This window comes from Mytilus californianus, unplaced genomic scaffold, assembly GCF_021869535.1.
Source record: "Mytilus californianus isolate M0D057914Y unplaced genomic scaffold, xbMytCali1.0.p SCAF_1, whole genome shotgun sequence".
NCBI classification, from domain to species: domain Eukaryota; kingdom Metazoa; phylum Mollusca; class Bivalvia; order Mytilida; family Mytilidae; genus Mytilus; species Mytilus californianus.
This window is the reverse complement of record NW_026262581.1, coordinates 21,597,313-21,616,166: the sequence shown is the minus strand read 5'-3', so window position 1 is coordinate 21,616,166 and position 18,854 is coordinate 21,597,313. Positions and strand designations below refer to the sequence as shown.

The 18,854-nt window shown below is 30.8% G+C and overlaps 1 protein-coding gene across 3 annotated transcripts in view; it reads right to left on the bottom strand.

Moving 5' to 3' along the window:
• LOC127700677 (plexin-A4-like) overlaps nucleotides 1-18,854 on the bottom strand; it is a 62,046-nt gene that overhangs the window by 7,209 nt on the left and 35,983 nt on the right. For all 3 annotated transcript variants that reach the window (XM_052204272.1, XM_052204261.1, XM_052204282.1), the window contains 18 exons: nucleotides 17,072-17,162; nucleotides 15,537-15,627; nucleotides 14,839-14,958; nucleotides 14,273-14,377; nucleotides 13,392-13,491; nucleotides 12,634-12,800; nucleotides 12,060-12,211; nucleotides 11,239-11,344; nucleotides 9,068-9,204; nucleotides 7,750-7,914; nucleotides 6,439-6,532; nucleotides 5,189-5,446; nucleotides 4,677-4,835; nucleotides 3,380-3,662; nucleotides 2,682-2,801; nucleotides 2,311-2,394; nucleotides 1,677-1,861; nucleotides 982-1,091 (listed from right to left, as the gene is read on the bottom strand). In XM_052204272.1, coding sequence (XP_052060232.1) covers nucleotides 982-1,091; nucleotides 1,677-1,861; nucleotides 2,311-2,394; nucleotides 2,682-2,801; nucleotides 3,380-3,662; nucleotides 4,677-4,835; nucleotides 5,189-5,446; nucleotides 6,439-6,532; nucleotides 7,750-7,914; nucleotides 9,068-9,204; nucleotides 11,239-11,344; nucleotides 12,060-12,211; nucleotides 12,634-12,800; nucleotides 13,392-13,491; nucleotides 14,273-14,377; nucleotides 14,839-14,958; nucleotides 15,537-15,627; nucleotides 17,072-17,162 — 2,527 coding nt within the window. The remainder of the gene's footprint in view (nucleotides 1-981; nucleotides 1,092-1,676; nucleotides 1,862-2,310; nucleotides 2,395-2,681; nucleotides 2,802-3,379; nucleotides 3,663-4,676; nucleotides 4,836-5,188; nucleotides 5,447-6,438; nucleotides 6,533-7,749; nucleotides 7,915-9,067; nucleotides 9,205-11,238; nucleotides 11,345-12,059; nucleotides 12,212-12,633; nucleotides 12,801-13,391; nucleotides 13,492-14,272; nucleotides 14,378-14,838; nucleotides 14,959-15,536; nucleotides 15,628-17,071; nucleotides 17,163-18,854) is intronic.

Sequence of the window (18,854 nt, the reverse complement as noted above, 5' to 3'; positions counted from 1 at the left end):
CCCTTTTATAATCTAAAGAAATGCCCTTTTATAATCAAAAGAAATGCCCTTTTATAATCTAAAAAAATAATGTTTCTCATTTCAAAAGAAGTCTTCAATTTTTTTATTCTAAATTTAACTTAAGGATGTACACCTCTGAGGAGCCAAAAATTTCTAGAATTAAACTTCTTTTCTTAACCTGATTTTTGGGTTTATATGACTGTAAAAAAAATAATTGGTGAAGAAAAAATCATATGGTGGTGCACTTCTTTTTTTGCTACGGCCATTTGAAAGTACCCAATTTTGATGATTTTCCCATTTTTCATCAATTTTTACCTATTTTTGGGCTATTATTGTGAAAAAAATCACAGTTCCACATTTAAACTTTTTTTTATACTTTCAATAAAGATGAAGTGGACCAATCTGAATAAATTTAACTTAAAAAAACTATAGGTAGGTGTTAATATAAGAAAGTTTTATCATATTTTGATGCTTTTTTGTGTCAAATTAACCATGCTGTCAATTTTGTAAATTTGTGATTTTTCTCTGATTTAAGAACAAAATGCATATAATTTCAACTTCTTTGTTATAAATGATTGAAAAAATACATATCTAAGAAATTTGAAAAGAAAAAAGTGATATGGGATGTACATGTTTCTGGTAAAATCATTTCTTGTACCCCTCACCCGTTTTCTCAAAATTTTGGCTAAAAAGACTGACTTGATTGGTAATAAAATTTGAAAAATTGATTACTCAAAAACTACTCATTGTAAATACACAACTTATTCACAGAGTTAAGTTTGATTATAACATTTTTTAAATTCATTGATATTTTCCACTTGTATCACATGTTTTGGAAATAATTCCAGAACGAGATTTCAACAAGACTGTAACGTCAGAAGAATACATCCTAAATGTCTATAACATTTTTTTCTGATCCATCTAGATGTGTAGTCAACAACCAACAATCAATCAGTCAATAAAATTTCTTAAATAACTTACACACAATTTCTTGCAGCTAAGTTGCCATGAACTAGACCAAGATCTTGTAAATATACCATTCCATCAACTATCTGCTGTGATATGTCTAATAAATCTGCAACTGTTAAATTCTGCAATAATATTGATAATCAATTATTTTTATTTTCAATGTAAAGATGAACATATTTTTTGATTTTCACACTAATTGACCTCTTTATTACAAGAATTGTAACTAAAAAACTGAAGGGGAGATAATTCGAGCAAGGAAGAAAATTGAGTAGAATTTTAATGCAGCATGAAAGGTCTTTTATTACAGTTTTAGTGGATGTCATGGTTATATGTGAACCACAAATGCAGGTTTTAACTAAAATAATATGTAAATGGCAGAATTTGTCAAAACAATAAAATCAAATATCCACAAAAATAAAAGTTTTCCACAATCTATGAATATAGGTACTAACGAAATTAAATAAATCTACAGTATATCTGAATGTTTTTTTTTTGTCACTTAGGAAATCTGGTAAGGACGGCATATCCTTATTAGAGACTTTTAAATTTATTCACAACTTTTTCTGGATTTCTGGTGACTTCCAGTATATAATCTTCCATTGATGCATCTTTTACATTAGATTGAGATCTGTACCTAGGATATCTGATTTACTTTGACACATCTCTCATGTGAGATTTGAGATCTGTACATGTGATTTCTGACTCACCTTTGATACATCTTTAACATGAGATTTGAGATCTGTACATGTGATATGATATGAGACTAATATAGGATCATCTACAGCTCCTAAACACACTCCTATATAAGGGACTAGACAATCATGTTGTACATCTTTGTATGTGACCATGTGTTGTACAAAATTATCCACAGAATCTGTATCTGTTGGAAAACCTACAAAATTTTAAACACATTAATGGTGGCAAAAGAAATCATTTTGTAGTCAAGACAGCTTCCAGCTATGGGAACACATAAGGATGGCTTTCATTGCTCTTTCTTGTGTCAAACTTTGTAAATCCAGAACTCCATGAAAACAGATTGACAGAATTCAACCAAACTTGCATAGTTTCTCTTACAGAACATTAAGTTGAGCACCTGTTTTTTTGTTTTTGCTCTATATAATTTTTGGGGATTGCCGTTGCAAAAAATGATTATAGTGTTTATATAAACTGCATCTTTTTAACAACTAAATGTTTACTGTTAAATGCAACCTCATTTATAAATTTGAACATTTTGATAATACATGTACATCCGCATTCATAATGCATTGACATCACTTTACCGATTTAATAGCACAATGATAAAAATACCTTTTCAATAATGTATACTCATGATAACCATACCTTGTAGAACTTTAATGGTAACTTCTGATGCATCTTTATCCTCTGATATTTTGTAATCTGCTTTATATGTGTTTCCATAGCAACCTTAAAATAATAATATTTATCTTTATTCCTCTTTTATTTAAAAACATTATATGCCAGTTGTTTAATTGTGTTTACAACTTCCTCAACACCAGTGAACTGAAAGGAGCATAAAGTTACTGAAAGTTTAACAAAGCTTGTGGTTAAAAAAATTTCAAAATCTTTTACAGTAGGCTAAAAACAAAGAAATTACAGTACACTCAGAATTCTATACTTAACCCAGATTTTTTTTTTACAATTGTGAAATGTAATTTTATTGATTCAGGTATCCTATTAAACTATAAACAAACCTTTGGCTACAACTTCTCCAATATCTAACTGATTACGTGACACCAAGTAGGTTGATATTTTCTGCTTCATACCCTCATCACTTATACGAGATAATAGCTCTTTAATATATGGACCAGAATCTGAAATAAATACATTCGTAAAGTAAAAGCACAGTTATCACTCTTTGCAAGACTGAATTCTCTTAATAAAGTTTTATATACTGTAAATTTAAAAAATTTTGTGATGTTTTTATTATTGCGAAAATTTGCAACAAGATAGGCATCTCAAAAAATAAAATCTCAAAATTTTTTGATAGCATTAATTGTATCAAGCATTTTCATGTAATCGCAATAATTAAATTTGTATTTGTGTCAATTGTCTAACTATCCCAAAAATAAATGCATAAAATAATTTCTTAACTTATAGTAACAAAAGCCTGAGAGGAATATTTAAGACTTCTGTTTAAATAATTCATCAATGTAATTCTAAATAATATTCTCATGCACAGCAAATATGTTGTCTAACGTCTTACTTTGATCAATGGGTGTTTTTTATTATTTGGAGAAATCATGTTCATTGCAGAACTTTCATTATTTCTGTTTAATTATTCACAACTTATATACACTTAAGATGATTTAGAGTTTTTCAAGCTCACATTACTCCCCTGTTTTTAATAATAACTCCCCCGAAAAACCATATCAATTTAATCAATAGTTACCATTATTAGGAATTTGTCCGTTCAGATCAGCTTTAACAGAAAGCAAGCCAATGTCCTCTTCTTCCTTAACGGTATCGTAATCCTTTAACATATCAGGGATGGCATTCTTTGTTGGTCCATTTTTCCTCTGCCGTTTAATGATACAGAAGGCTAACAACAGAATAATGGCTATGATGGGGATTACCACTCCCAAAATGATACCCATCGCTATTGGCTTGTCTCCATTTTCTGGTTCAAAGTAACTCACATAACCTATCATCCTTTGGTAGTTACCAAACTCAACCTGTTTAAGAAAAAAATATCCAATTCTTTAACTGGAAGGGAATGTCTTTAACTTTGCATATATCACAAAATCATTTTTTTCAGAAAAAGATTAATGAAGAAAAAATGAAAAATACGGAAATACGAAATTTGAACTAAATGTCAAAACACAGTTTTAAAGGGTTTTTAAACAAAATGTAGAGAAACTTAATGTTCTTCTATATTATCTGCAAAAGATTGTTATTATCTGTGAAATGGTATCAGATATGGTTGCCTTTATTTGCGACATCACAACATTAAAATCATAAGGACAATAGGAAAAGTTGATTTCCCAATTTTGAAAAATTGAGAGCAAATGTACTTCATATAATTGTACCAATTGGAAAAAGTTAAAATTAGCCAAGAACTTAAGAAAGCGATTTACTGTAGGTTCATTTGTTTCATGGATTGAGGAAAACTTGTATATTTGTGGATATTTGATTTTGTTGATTTGACAAAGTCTGTAAACAAACCTTTAGTAAAAGTGTACGTCGTTAAAGATTTAAGGATGTTCGCTACTCTGTTTCAAAATAACAAGCTTCTTAAAAGACTGTTATCAATTGAAAGAATTTAAATAAAGGACCTAAAAAAGCAGAAAAAAATGAAGGGTCCGTGTGCTTGATTTCGAGATATAAGTCATTGGAAATTTGGTGGGAAGTGATTCTCACTCAATTTTTCATACATTTTACATTGGCACCTTTTTTCTTTCAAGAACTATGAAAAAATAACAAGGATTTTATAAGATTTTCAAATATAGCTTTTTAAACTATATGTAATAAAATTATGAAAAGAAAAGTAGGGGTTAGCGGGCAAAATTTTTTAAAAGCATTAAATGGATAAAACCAGAGGATTCCTAATATCTGGCAAACATTAAAAAACAAGAGGAACGAACATCCTTAAATTCGTAGTTTACCTATACCCAAAAGATCCACAAAAGTAGGTATCCCACAACTAATCCACAGTAACCTGAAACTGAAAAAATAAATTGAAAACTCACAAAAACTTGAGCATTTCCATCAGAATCCACCTCCTTGGGTTTAGCAGGAGGTGTACAGTTCAGACTGTAGTCTGTTGATACTATATCTCCACATACTGTCATACCAACGAACACTTTAACATCTCGAATAACTAACTGCTGAATACCATTGAAATTACCCTGAAAACATTTATACTTTAATTAGTTATGCAACTTTTTGTCCTGAGAAGATAACTTTATCTATAAGATCATTCCTAGGCAGTAATAATTTGACATTTTTCAATCAAGACGATTTTTCAATATATACAGTTAAGACACTATTAATCTATGATTTGCTTTTAGTCCACTGGCAAATACTTCATGCATGTTCAGGACATTAATTCTTAATGATACAAGGTAGGGGTAGGCCATGATGAAGGATTGGAAATTTGTAGGGCCACTGAAAAATGAGGGTATGTTTGGAAGGAACAAAATATGGACTGGTAACAATATTACAAAATAAACCCCTTTAAAAATTGCACTCTTCACAATACCTTTATAATAAGTGGTTCCTCTTTTTTGTACTTCAATTCTTGATCCTCTTGTCTAAAATCATGAATTTGGGGATCAGGGTAGTATTCCATGGGTCCCTTTGTGAGAGATAAGTTACGGTAAGCTGTAACACCATCTAAGTTAAATCCATAATGTATGTCCTTAGGGCTTGTATGAGTAATATTCTCCCCAGGAAAGGAGAGAGGAGGAGTTCGACATGTTAACCAGTGGGCCACTCCTATATTTTTACCAACACACACCTGTAAAATAAAATAAATTCCATGTTTAAAAGCTATTCTATCTTATGATTCATATAAGAGAAGTTTCATTGTTAATAAGTAGATCAGACATTTAATTTGAATTTGAAGAATATCTCTTGCAAGTATCATAAGGAAAGGTATGCCTGATGTTTTTTTCTTTTCAAAAAAAAAAATATTTGAATTCCAAAAGCAGCCATATAATGTTCAAGAGCTATTACTGTGACTTCAGAAATTAATGTGTGCCTGTATTTTTGCTAACCCTTGACAACAGTTACTGGCAAAAATACAAAATCTTATTGCAAACATTTTATGAAGGAAAATCAACACTAAAATTATGAATGCCATTTTTTATTATTGCACACTTGAAACTGTTGCATTTTTTTGCATTTTTAAAAACATCAAAACAACTTCTGACTCTTCAGTATTACAAATCTGTGTTATGTTTGCAACCACAGCTTCAAAATCTAGCATTTTTCATAAATTTCGCAAATTTCAGAGTCCCCACATTCATCCTAATCTAGAGTCCAACCTCAAACATATCTATATCAAAAACCCTGTAGATTGGTTTACCTGTATTTCATTTAGCAATATAATAATTTTCAAACCCTCTTTCGCACTATTATAATTGTCAAACCCCATTTCCAGAAAAATTACTATTCTACATGTAGTAATGAACTGCCATAGTACATATGCTGATACATCACCAAAGAATTCATATTACAATCAAACAGACACCCCTATAAAATGGAGGCAACTTTTCATAACAGTAAGTTCAGGACCCACTCTAGACACCTCTTTAAAACGAGAACTTGTTCATGACAGCCAGTTAAGGGCCCCTGTCCAGACACCTTCATGAAATGGGAAACTACTTATATTATTACTGCCGGACCAGATTACTCCCTAATTTTCTGTGAACCTAATTAATTGGTATAAATTTGTTTTCCCTTTAATGGCCCTCTGTAGTAATATTTTGACAATATTTATATACATACAGATGTGATCTTCTGGTTGCCTACTTCTACAAAGAATTCAGCTTTCTGTACTATATTCAGTCTGGATCCCATAACATCTATCTTTATCCCTCCACTGAAAAATGAAAAATACTAACTCAAAAATGCAGCAATTTTATTTTTGAGAATAATACCTGTGTTTCAAAAATATTTACAATATAAACTTCTTGCATTACTTGTAAATCATAAAAACACTCATTACAATATAAACTTCTTGCATTACTTGTAAATCATAAAAACACTCATTACAATATAAACTTCTTGCATTGCTTGTAAATCATAAAAACACTCATTACAATATAAACTTCTTGCATTACTTGTAAATCATAAAAACACTCATTACAATATAAACTTCTTGCATTACTTGTAAATCATAAAAACACTCAATGTGACTTCCAATTAGTGCAAGTAAAAAACTCAAATTCTAATTAAATGCTTATTTTCATTGATTTCAAGTTCATTCAAGGTTTCTGAAAATCAACAATATTAAGGTTATCTCCAATTTATATTATTGTGTATTTGATAGTTTTCCTTAATCAGGTCCAATCTGAATTCATAAATTGTGTGTGTGTAAAAGCCTTGGAATGATTCAAATGTATCAAAATTTCTGTTCAAGGATCAATCAACTTGTTTGTCTTTCCTACTTCATTGAAAACAAATTATTTATTCACTTAAAAGTAATAATTCTTCTTTTAAGTATATGATTTCATCAATTTTTTTTCAGTCGACATCTCAGTGGTCACTGTTGATATGTACAGAACACTGCCATTTAGAACTACACTACCAAGTTTGAGAACTCAATAGTTTATATACACCACATATTAACATTCAATCTTTTTTTGGAAATGTTACCATAACAAGCATAATTTTTCCAGGTGAAACAGATTGGAAAAAGTTGAATTTAAATAAAAATTTTGACATGTGAATGGAAAACCTACTATGGACACTTGTAAATTAAATTTTATTGAGGTGGTACCAAACACCTTGACTAAATTTAAATTGGCTCATTTAATTTTCACAAAATTTTGACAAAATATTTACTTTGACCCTTTGACAAAAATATAAAAATTAAAAAAAACTTGAACCCCACACTTAGTCGGAAAAATTTCATTGGATATATAGCAGTTTAACAAACACCAATTTTGATCATTCAGAAGCTTAATATTTCCTTAAGAATAGAACGTAATTAAAACATTCAGCTGATTTTTACAGAGTTATCTCCCTGTAGTGTTATGTACCACCTTAACTCTGACAACATATACATATACAATATCCAAATTTTAAAATACTGACCTTAAGATACTTTTCTTTGGAGTTACATCCTGGATTTCAGGGTCTTCCTTATATGTAAACTTAGGGGTCATCAGTCTTTTAAATCCTCCAAAACTGACTTCTATTTCTGCTTCATCATTACCAGTTTGAGCAGATGTCAAGCATGACAGTGTGTTCATAGATACGCTGAAAAAAACATCAAAATATAGTTGTGGTCATTAGCGACATTTTACTGGTTTAGCTTAAATACTTTTAATGGGAAAATAAAAAGCACAAATAAATTTGCTTTAGATGAACAGGGTTTCATGTTTAGATACAATTTAATGTAAAAACTTTCTTGTTGTTTTGCATTTTTAAACGAACAAAATTAAAAATATAACATTCTTAAACTTCAGACTTCATTTGAATATTTTAGAGACATCAAGTCATATTTTGAGAAACTGCTTTGAGAAACTGCTTAATACAACATAACACACACCAGAACTCCCAGAAGAAGTTTGGTACAAAATATCAACAAGCTTTTATTTGTAGCAACTTCAAAATATGAAATAAATTTACAGAAGAATAAAGGAAAACCAGAATGCATTCATCTTCAAAATATGATATTTTGATTGAATGTATATATACATATATAAAATGACTGAATAATAGCCAACGATAAATCTATCGAGGCGATGGATCATAAAATTATGATACAGTACACTACAAAATATAATATATAACCAGTCTAAAAGGGTACAACATCACCAAAAAATAACAATAAAAAGAACAAATGTAACTATAAATATTTCGGATAACAGATATCCTTCATCAGTATGATCACGATGTAAAATGAATCTTATCAACCTATTCCGATTCATTTTACATCGTGATCATACTGATGAAGGATATCTGTTATCCGAAATATTTTTGTTACATTTGTTCATTTTATTGTTATTTTTTGGTGATGTTGTACCCTTTTAGACTGGTTATATATACATATATATATACTGTGGAATCATTATTATTGGTTGGTATCAATTTTAGTGGATTTTGTAGATAAAGATAAACCGGGAGTTTAAATGTTCCAACATAGTACAAATTTTCTATGTGCTTGTATGTAGACTTTTGCAAAACAAACAAATCAAATATCCAGAAAAATTGATATACATGAAAAATAAATGAATTAACACTTAAACATCTGATCTGTAATAATATTGTGATGTCAAACATTCTAGACATTTTCTAATATTCTTCATTGTATTCTGTAGTAAAGACATCTTGTTATATTTGTTGTATATCTATATGTAGGTTGATATCACTGACCCTAACCCTCGATTTCCTTTTATTGCCAACTTACTGGTCAACCTCACATGGACTGCCACCCACATTGACAGTAACACTAGTCCCAGCATTTAGATCTGTTCCACCGATGGTGATCATGGTCCCACCTGACCGAGGTCCCTCTCTTGGTGTTAAGAATAGAACTTGAGGCTCCTGTTGATAAATCAAGTTCAACCGTTTCACAGATGATATCGGATATGTTCATTATGTCGTAACTACAATACCCTCCCTTTTCATGAATGTGACTTACCGAATTAGACTATTTACCGGATTTGTAATAACATAAGCAACACGACGGGTGCCACATGTGGAGCAGGATCTGCTTACCCTTCCTGAGCACCTGAGATCACCCCCAGTTTTTGATGGGGTTCGTGTTGCTTAGTCTTTGGTTTTCTATGTTGTGTCATCTTTACTATTATTTGTCTGTTTGTCTTTTTATTTTTGGCCATGGCGTTGTCAGTTTGTTTTCGATCAATGAGTTTGATTGACCCTCTGGTATCTTTCGTCCCTCTTATTCAAGACTATCAGATTGCAAGAATTTTACTATTCAAAGGTTAATTTTCCAATCTAATAAAATTACTTCAGTATAAATTTACTACAAATTGTAATATAACATCACATTCAGCAAATATTATTTGGTTGCACATTCACCGCCCTCACAAAAAAAAAACAACGAAAAAGAAAAAGAAAAAACCCAAACAAACAGAAGACAAATTAACTTGGTTTAACTTTAATAACCTTTTTTTGTTTTTTAAGTTTGTGGATATCAGAAGTCATGGGCAACATCATCAATATTTTCCAAACTAAAAGTACATATTATATATTCCAAACTAAAGGTACATAATATATATTCCAAACTAAAAGTACATATTATATATTCCAAACTAAAAGTACATATTATATATTCCAAACTAAAAGTACATATTATATATTCCAAACTAAAAGTACATATTATTTCTCTTTTGGTTGTGGCCTGTTATCTATTTCTTGCATGAATAGATATTTCTCGTATCACACTCCATGCAGTGTGATACGAAAAAGCGATAAGAAAATCTGTGTTAATCTAATTGGCTTATCCAGCATCATAAGACGATATTACAGCATTTCCCTTGGCTATTTGTTAGGTCATTGATGACTTTCAATGGTTACGACGATGTACATTTCGTCCATGGCAACGGACATATGTGATTTCTTCAATAATATACAAAACACTCACACTTTTCACATGACAATCTTCTATTTGTCAAATTTTATTACATTCTGAAGTGTACAAAAAGTCTTAAAATGTCTGATGTTAAAGTTTGACACCAGAAAAGGACATATGACATCATACTGGAATGTGCAAAAGACTAGATCAACGATTCGCGGAATTTTTAATTAAACACAAAGAGAGCGTTGACCATAAGAGAAACAGATTTGACAACTTGTGAGAATAGGATATCACTTGATATCAACTCTCGTTATTTAATTTAAATAGTGATAATAAACTCGCCGAAGGCTTGTTTATTATTATATTGAAATTAAATAACTCGAGTTGATATCAAGCGATATCCCATTCTCACTCGTTATGAAACCTATAAATATTCCAAACTAAAATTATATACAGAGACATGTAGTATATATAGTATATATATTTCTCTGGTATATATTATATATTCAAAGATTTTTTAATTTGAATTGGTTATTAAAATTCAAGTAATAAACTCACAGGTCTCAAAAAAGGTTTTCCCATCAATGGGAATTAATTTAGAATGTCAAATAATTAACTGTTGTAGAAATCAATACATTCCAGGTATTGTAAATCCAGACATTATTGCCATGCTTTTATAAATGCGAAAAATGCGACAGTATCAGGTTTCAATAATAAAAACTCCCATTCATTATTTCAGTATTGATTTTCATTCACAAAATGTTAGCGATTGTATGAATTAGATCTCACATTTTTACCAGCATTCAGTGATTCACAATAATTAATACATGCTTAACTTTTTGAATTTGCTGTATAACCTTCAAAAGCATAAACAATAGCAATGTAATTGTCTGACAACGTCCTAAACAACTGTAATCAATCCGACCAATGACTCATGTTATTTCATTTTTTAGGTGTATGAGCAATAAAACTACCCCAAATCTTTTTAGATTATAAAACAGAATTATTCCCCACAATGAAAAGGGAGATAATCTTACCACAAATGTAAAGTTGTTATCTGATATGGCTGTGTAGGTTTTCCCTACGGTCACTTTAATTGGACCGCTACCAGCTTTTCCTGAAGGCTCAGTTTCACACTTAAACCTGCAAAGATAAACAAAATAAAAATAACTTGATATGTTGTGACAGTAAAAATAAATGTGGAATGTGTCTATGGGACTCGGATGATGCCCCCGCTTGCATATCATATAAAATTATAAACGGACATAATTGAAGAACTGTAAAAGTGACCCTACCCAAATTTGAACTTGATCTGAGTTTTGTGGTAATAAGTAATGTGTATAAGTTTCATAAAATTTGGTTGAGGCAAATTTAAGTTAGAGAACGGAAACGAAAAAATTCAGCAATTTTTCCATTTGTAAAGGGGCATAATTCTAGAATGGTTAAAGTGACACCACCATAATTCAAACTTGATCTGTGTTTTGTGTTAATAAGCATTGTGTATAAGTTTCATAACATTTGGTTGAGGCAAACTAAAGTTAGAGAACGGAAACCAACTTTGGGACGTACGGATGTACGTACAGAAGGACAAGAGTAAAACTTAATGCCCCCTCCGCTACTGCGGGGGCATAAATATTGTCAGTTACAAATTAATTTTACCATATTAAAGGTTTTTCATCCAAAACAATATAAGTGTAAAACGAGTACTAATTAACCCTGCAGGATGTGTATTGTAAGAGTCTATACAGTGTAATTAAATGTAGAGAAAAATTTGACCAAACAGCTTATAAAATCTAACACCTGGTCTCTTGGAGAAATAGAATAAATGTGAACAAATACTTTTGTATCTCAAACTTACATGAAAGAAGGCTGATAATGATCTGGTAGTACTGTACATCTTACTCCTGCGACAGTCACTCCTGATTGTATATCAGTAGCTGTCTTACCAAGATTAATTCCACTGATTGACACATTGGTTTTTCCTTCTATAGGCCCCACTGATGGAGAGAACTGAAAATACATATCGTTTTTAATGATTTATATCATGTGGACTCATCACTCTTACAAATTATTAATTGCCAATCAAAAAGTGGAGCAGGATGATAGTATAGAAACATGTTTGACAATCAGTTTGTGTATATCAACAAAAGCTTATACAAAATTCATGGTTCAACTAACAAAAAAGCAAACTTAAAATATATGCACTATTTGCCGTTTCTGAACCTAAAGGACTATGGGTAATCTCATTATTCCTACCCAAAAATGATAATAGTGTCACGTCATTGGTTGAATTTCTATTGTTTAGACTTTTTTAACCAATTACAACATTTTGGTGTACATTTTTGAAAATATTACCCAGAATGCATTAGATTCTGAAGTGGTAAATTACACACTTAAAAAGTTTAGATGTACATTTATAAAAAATAATTTACCCTTAGTATCAGAGGATTTTGACACACAGCAGACCTATCCTGCCACGTAGCATTGCAATGTTTTTGAAGAGAACAATAAGTGCCACACCATCCACACTCATACTCTGGTTGCAAACTGAGGCATTGTCCACAGTTGGTCACTAGTAATGGACACTTGAATATTCTCACTTAAAGTAAAAACAATATTTCTTTAATGAACAAGTTATTAATACAAAGGAAAATATACAAATATATACTGAAAGGAAGCAAAGGCAAAACAATGGGATTGTTTCCAATGGAAATGTTGTGATGCAAGGTATCTAAATGGCTGCAAAAACCTAGGGACTAATCTTAACATTAAAAAATTATCCAACTGAAAAATAATCTATAGTAACAAATAATTGAAAAATGATGCTACAAAATTCAATTCATATCTTATTCTAGTATAAATCTACATCCATAAACAAATATAGTATTAAAAAAAATAGTTGTTTATTTTACAGTTTGCCATAAAAAAAAACCTGACTGTTTTATAATGCATATTAGTATAAAATATAAAAAAGAAGATGTGGTATGATTGCCAATGAGACAACTCTTCACAAGAGACCAAATGACACAGAAATTAACAACTATAGGTCACCGTACAGCCTTCAACAATGAGCAAAGCCCATACCGCACAGTCAGCTATAAAAGGTCCCGAAATGACAGCATACTAGTATACTGAAATGACTGCATATTTCTAGTTTAATTCAAACAACAAATTATTTATGTATCTATACCTGAGATTCCATTTGGATTATCTAAAACATAGTTATTTTGTCCCCATGTAATCTTGAAATCAGCAATCAATGATGGACTGTCTGTAGCACTGAAGTTAAACTGAAATATACAAGTTAAAGCTCTTTGTTTACATGTGCTAACAAGTTGTGACAATAGACCTGAAAGCCAATATGGCATAATTTTTTTCCTGAAAACTCATTTCTCAATATGGAGCTATTATCTTTTCTGAATCTATTATAATGTCTTATTGTGTTAATTTTTATGTTTTCGATCATTTACCCCTTTGTTAAATTTCACTTATAGTAGTAAGCACTTAGTATGATAAGCATTATTCTCAAAAAATATCAAGGTATTTCTTCATTTTTTTATTTTTTCAAGACACCAAGGTATTTGCTCATTCCCTTAGTCTATTTTTATTCCAAACACTTCCACCAAGTCCTTATTGTTTCAATGATATCAAGAGCTTTTAAAAACAATGTTGTTGTAATTAAAATTTGATCATGTACAACTTATATTAATCTACGGTAAAGTCACTTAGATTAAGCTGTATTACCAAATAGCTCTTATTAACATGTTTGTTGATATCTTTAATTTAACTGAACTGATCAAGTTTGAGAAAACTTCACAAATATATAATTCTGTAGCGGGTCAGGTCCCATTTGCATGGTGTAGTTTTGTCACTTTTTATTACTACAATGTCAGCATTTGTCTTCTCTTTTTAAAAATCAAGCACGATTTTATTAGCAAAGAAGCATTAATTTTCTTTTCTTCTATATTCAGTAAAATCCAGATTTTCAAGATTTTATAGCCATATCTTTTGGTAAGAAATTCTATTCATCTGGGTTTCAACCTTTCATAAAAGGTTCATATCAAAATATACCTGAACAGGATCACAGGTCAATGAAGAAGATGATATACTGCCAGGGACAACCATTGACACAGCAAGATACTGGAAACTACAATGTATGTTATCTCTCTGTTCAGTCTGAAATAAAAAAAAAAACAAAAAGTTTCACAAGTTGTCTTGCTAAGCTGCATACATCATACCTGCACTAGTAATTCAAGGTATTGGATTAAAATGACAGAGTTCTAATGTACCTTGTGTTGCACATATTTTATCTGTCCAAGGGCAACAACTAAAAAATTTATTTGTAGTTATCGCCCTTGGACAGATTGTTTTTTAGTTATCACGGGTGACAAAATATGAAGTAAGTGTCTTGACAGATAAAAAGTGTTCACATGTTAAAACCAATTATTGTCAATTGAATTAAATCCAATATACCTTTCAGTTGTTTCATACAAATATAAAAGCCATAAATTTGTAGTACAGAAGATTAAAAAAAATCCTTTTCTCAAACTATGTAACTTTTCATTGTGCTATATTTACAATGCCATCCTTATTACTTAATTATGTATGCACCTATCTGTGTAAAAAAACCTTCTTACCTTTAGATTAATGACTCTGACAGCTATCTGTTTAGTTTCTCCAGAATGGACCACTATTTCTGATACACTAGAGGGACTTTCTACTCGTGGACACTCATCTGCATTTGTTATACCATTTGTCTGTAATGGTAAACAAGGATTAAATATAAACATCAGTCATTAAAGTACACAAGATGTTGATGTAAGTAAAATCAATCGAAGACTAGGCTGAGTAGTTCTTTTTACAATTGGTGCAAGCCGATCCAAAAAAATTTCAATTTGGTGTGGCCTTAACAAAAGAATCTGTATAATAACTACATTAAACATCTATATACCTATTTAATATTTTTTTTAGAACAGCCACCATAGTTGTGAACTATTTTAAAGCTGCTGTTATGAAAAAAAAAAATTTTTTTTGATTGAAAACCTTCCTAGAAGCCTTTTTCCATACCATCAAAGAAGCATTGTTGCATTATCTATTTACAATTTGTTAAAATTTTTCTTTATGTTTGAAATGTACATAATGAAAGCATACAGAGCCTCCATGAATAACCACAATCCCTACAGACCTGGCAAATAAAAATGTTGTCAGGCAAGTGAAATTTTCCTGAAAAGGGGCCTAAGTCCTATCAATTTAAGGAATTTTTATGAGACTGATATTCAGAGTTGTAAGTCAAAAGTTTAATTTCGTGAAAACTGCATACACAAAAACTGGTTACCTGTCGTGCATTGTTTGTTGTTGTACTGATACATGTATTATCCTGGTACTGCCACATACAGGAGAAGTTAGACTTGGCACAGTCTGTACAGCTGAAATACAGTTTTAATGATATTTAGCAAACATTTTTGAGTTAGAAAATTGAATACAAAATTATAAAGTAGGGTTTGTCATTATATTTGAAGTCTACAATAGAACTACTATAAAATTGAGAATGGAAATGGGGAATGTGTCAAAGAGACAACAACCCGACCATAGAACAGACAACAGCAGAAGGTCACCAACAGGTCTTCAATGCAGCGAGAAATTCCCGCACCCGGAGGCATCCTTCAGCTGGCCCCTAAACAAATATATATACTAGTTCAGTGATAATGAACGCCATACTAAACTCCAAATTATACACAAGAAACTAAAATTAAAAATAATACAAGACTAACAAAGGCTAGAGGCTCCTGACTTGGGACAGGCGCAAAAATGCGGCGGGGTTAAACTTGTTTATGAGATCTCAACCCTCCCCCTATACCTCTAGCCAATGTAGAAAAGTAAACGCATAACAATACGCACAGTAAACATTAAACATTTTAATGATTATTTGTGGGATACCATTTTTTGTTGATTTTGAGGTTAAAGGTGAACTATAAATTTAAATGTCCAACTGAGTACAAATTTTCAATAGGCTTGTATGGAGACTTTGGCAAAAACACGAAATCAAAATATCGAAGAAAATACCTTATTTCCTCAATTAACGAAAATTGAGACCCGTGAAAAATAAATGAAGTCCGCAGTAAAGTAATTAACCAAATGCTGAAATTAACAATTACAGCAGAAGAAATTTATATTTTTTTCTCAAGTGGTTAATTTTATTTTAGTGTTTTTCTTGGTTTAAATAAAATTCTCAGCAGACCTGTCAACTTTCCTGTTTCATGGAGATTTCTCTGCAGAGATGGTTTTGCATTACTTTTGAAATCTTCATTTATATAAACTCAATACCCAAAAGCCTAATTCAAAGGAGCTGAAAGGCATTATTGCACACACATCATCAATCAAAACCATAGAGTATTAGATTTAATACATTTGTGACATGTTTAAGATATACATCAGATCCTTTAATACTTAATACCCTAATGGAGATTTTGACAAGTTGACAGGTATGAATCACAGACAGCAACCATTTTTATGGAGAAGTTTTGATATCATCAGTAAACAATTTATAAAAGCTTCAATTACAATCTACATAAAGTTACAACTAAAGGTTTTGAGTATTTATCAAGTGAATGAGTTTACATGTTTTTTTCTGACTTCCCCTGTAACAACAGTTGCCTTTAATTGCTTACATCCACTTTATTTGAACTTTGGTGGATAGTTGTCTCATTGGCAATCATACCTCACCTCTTTATTTTTATAAACTGGGTGAATTACATCCACTATATTTGAACTTTGGTGGATAGTTGTCTCATTGGTAATAATACCTCATCTCCTTATTTTTATAAACTGGGTGAAAAAAAACAGCAGAAAGAAAGAGGTATATTAACCAACCTATCGTGAACTCTACAGTCAAACACTGGTACACTTCTTTTGACTATTGGTCTTCCTTCTATATGGAACTCTACTTCTACATCATGGTAATCTGTAGGTAAAAGTAAACATTTGCAAACTTTGAAATCTTACCAACATATTTTTTCTCCATATTACTGTTTACCGGTGTAATCATATTTCCATCTCAAAAACTATTTCAATCCTTTCCTTTTGTACTTTTCATGTCTCATATGGTAAGAACTGCCAGAGTGTATGTTAAGATTTTCCCCTTGGGGAGGGGCACTTCTATCCTATTGTAGTAGGGGTGATCAGCTGAGACATCTAGTACCCCAACCTTTTCATATATTTTGAATAACAGAAATGCATTCCCTAGCATATATTTTGAATAACAGAAATGCATTCCCTAGCATAAATTTTGAATAACAGAAATGCATTCCCTAGCATAAATTTTGAATAACAGAAATGCATTCCCTAGCATATATTTTGAATAACAGAAATGCATTCCCTAGCATAAATTTTGAATAACAGAAATGCATTCCCTAGCATAAATTTTGAATAACAGAAATGCATTCCCTAGCATAAATTTTGAATAACAGAAATGCATTCCCTAGCATATATTTTGAATAACAGAAATGCATTCCCTAGCATAAATTTTGAATAACAAAAATGCATTCCCTATCATATATTTTGAATAACAGAAATACATTCCTATCATAAATTTTTTATACACAAAATATTCAAAAAGCTATAAAGATTAGCTATTTCATGGGGAGATAAGTAGATTTGACACATATCTGTGGCATTTATGACTGCAGTTTAAATGCCATCTATGAAAAAATCAACATCTGATTAGTTGCAGATAGTTATGATTGAAGCAGCAACCTTGTCATATATTTCATCATAATTTCTTAACCTTACCATACATACCCCTGGTATGCCATGAAGCTTGAAATAGTCTCATCATATACCCACAGTAGATAAAACTGGGCTTCTCAGCAAGTTGAGTTGAAAACCAATATATTTAATGTTATCAACTTTTGTTAAAACAACAAATTATAGCTTACCATTCAAAAGAGCATGCTATAAAAAAAAACATTTCTGCAAGAGTTATGCAAAATGCCAAAAAAATCATATGTATGTAATAATCAACCTGTAAATACTGGGCAATTTGTGATCTTAAGGATATGCACTAATTTAGCTATCTATACACATACATATCTAATCTACATGAGATAATGAAAGGTTATAAATGCAATGAGTTCCCATTACAATTCATTCTGATGCAATTTTAATGCAAAGTGCTTCTTTTTCTAATATTTGCTGTCAATTCCTCAGTTGACATTTCATAACTAATGATGTAACTTTGAGTGTCTGAGTCATTATATTGAGTTCCAGAAAGTAATAATACACTTCCCACCTAAACAAAACCCATTTAAAATCAGATCTTAATTTGCTTTCATTAAGATTGGAAGAAGATCTGGAAAATACTCCATAGGGGTCACATTCCCTAATATAAATATTTGGTTTAACAGTATCATATTTCATTTCATCAAATCTAATAAAAGTCAATTTTGTTATTTTTTTTTACTGCAAATGCATGTTAATTTTGCATGAGTCTGTCAGTTTCATCAAAGTAATAAAAAAAAAAACAATATTTGATCACAGGTATGAGATGTGATTTTTTTCTCTAATAATCGTTTCTTACTCAGACTGGTCAAAAAGAGGTGCAACATAACCTTATTTGGCATAAAAAAATGAAGTATAACAAGAATCAGAATTTTGC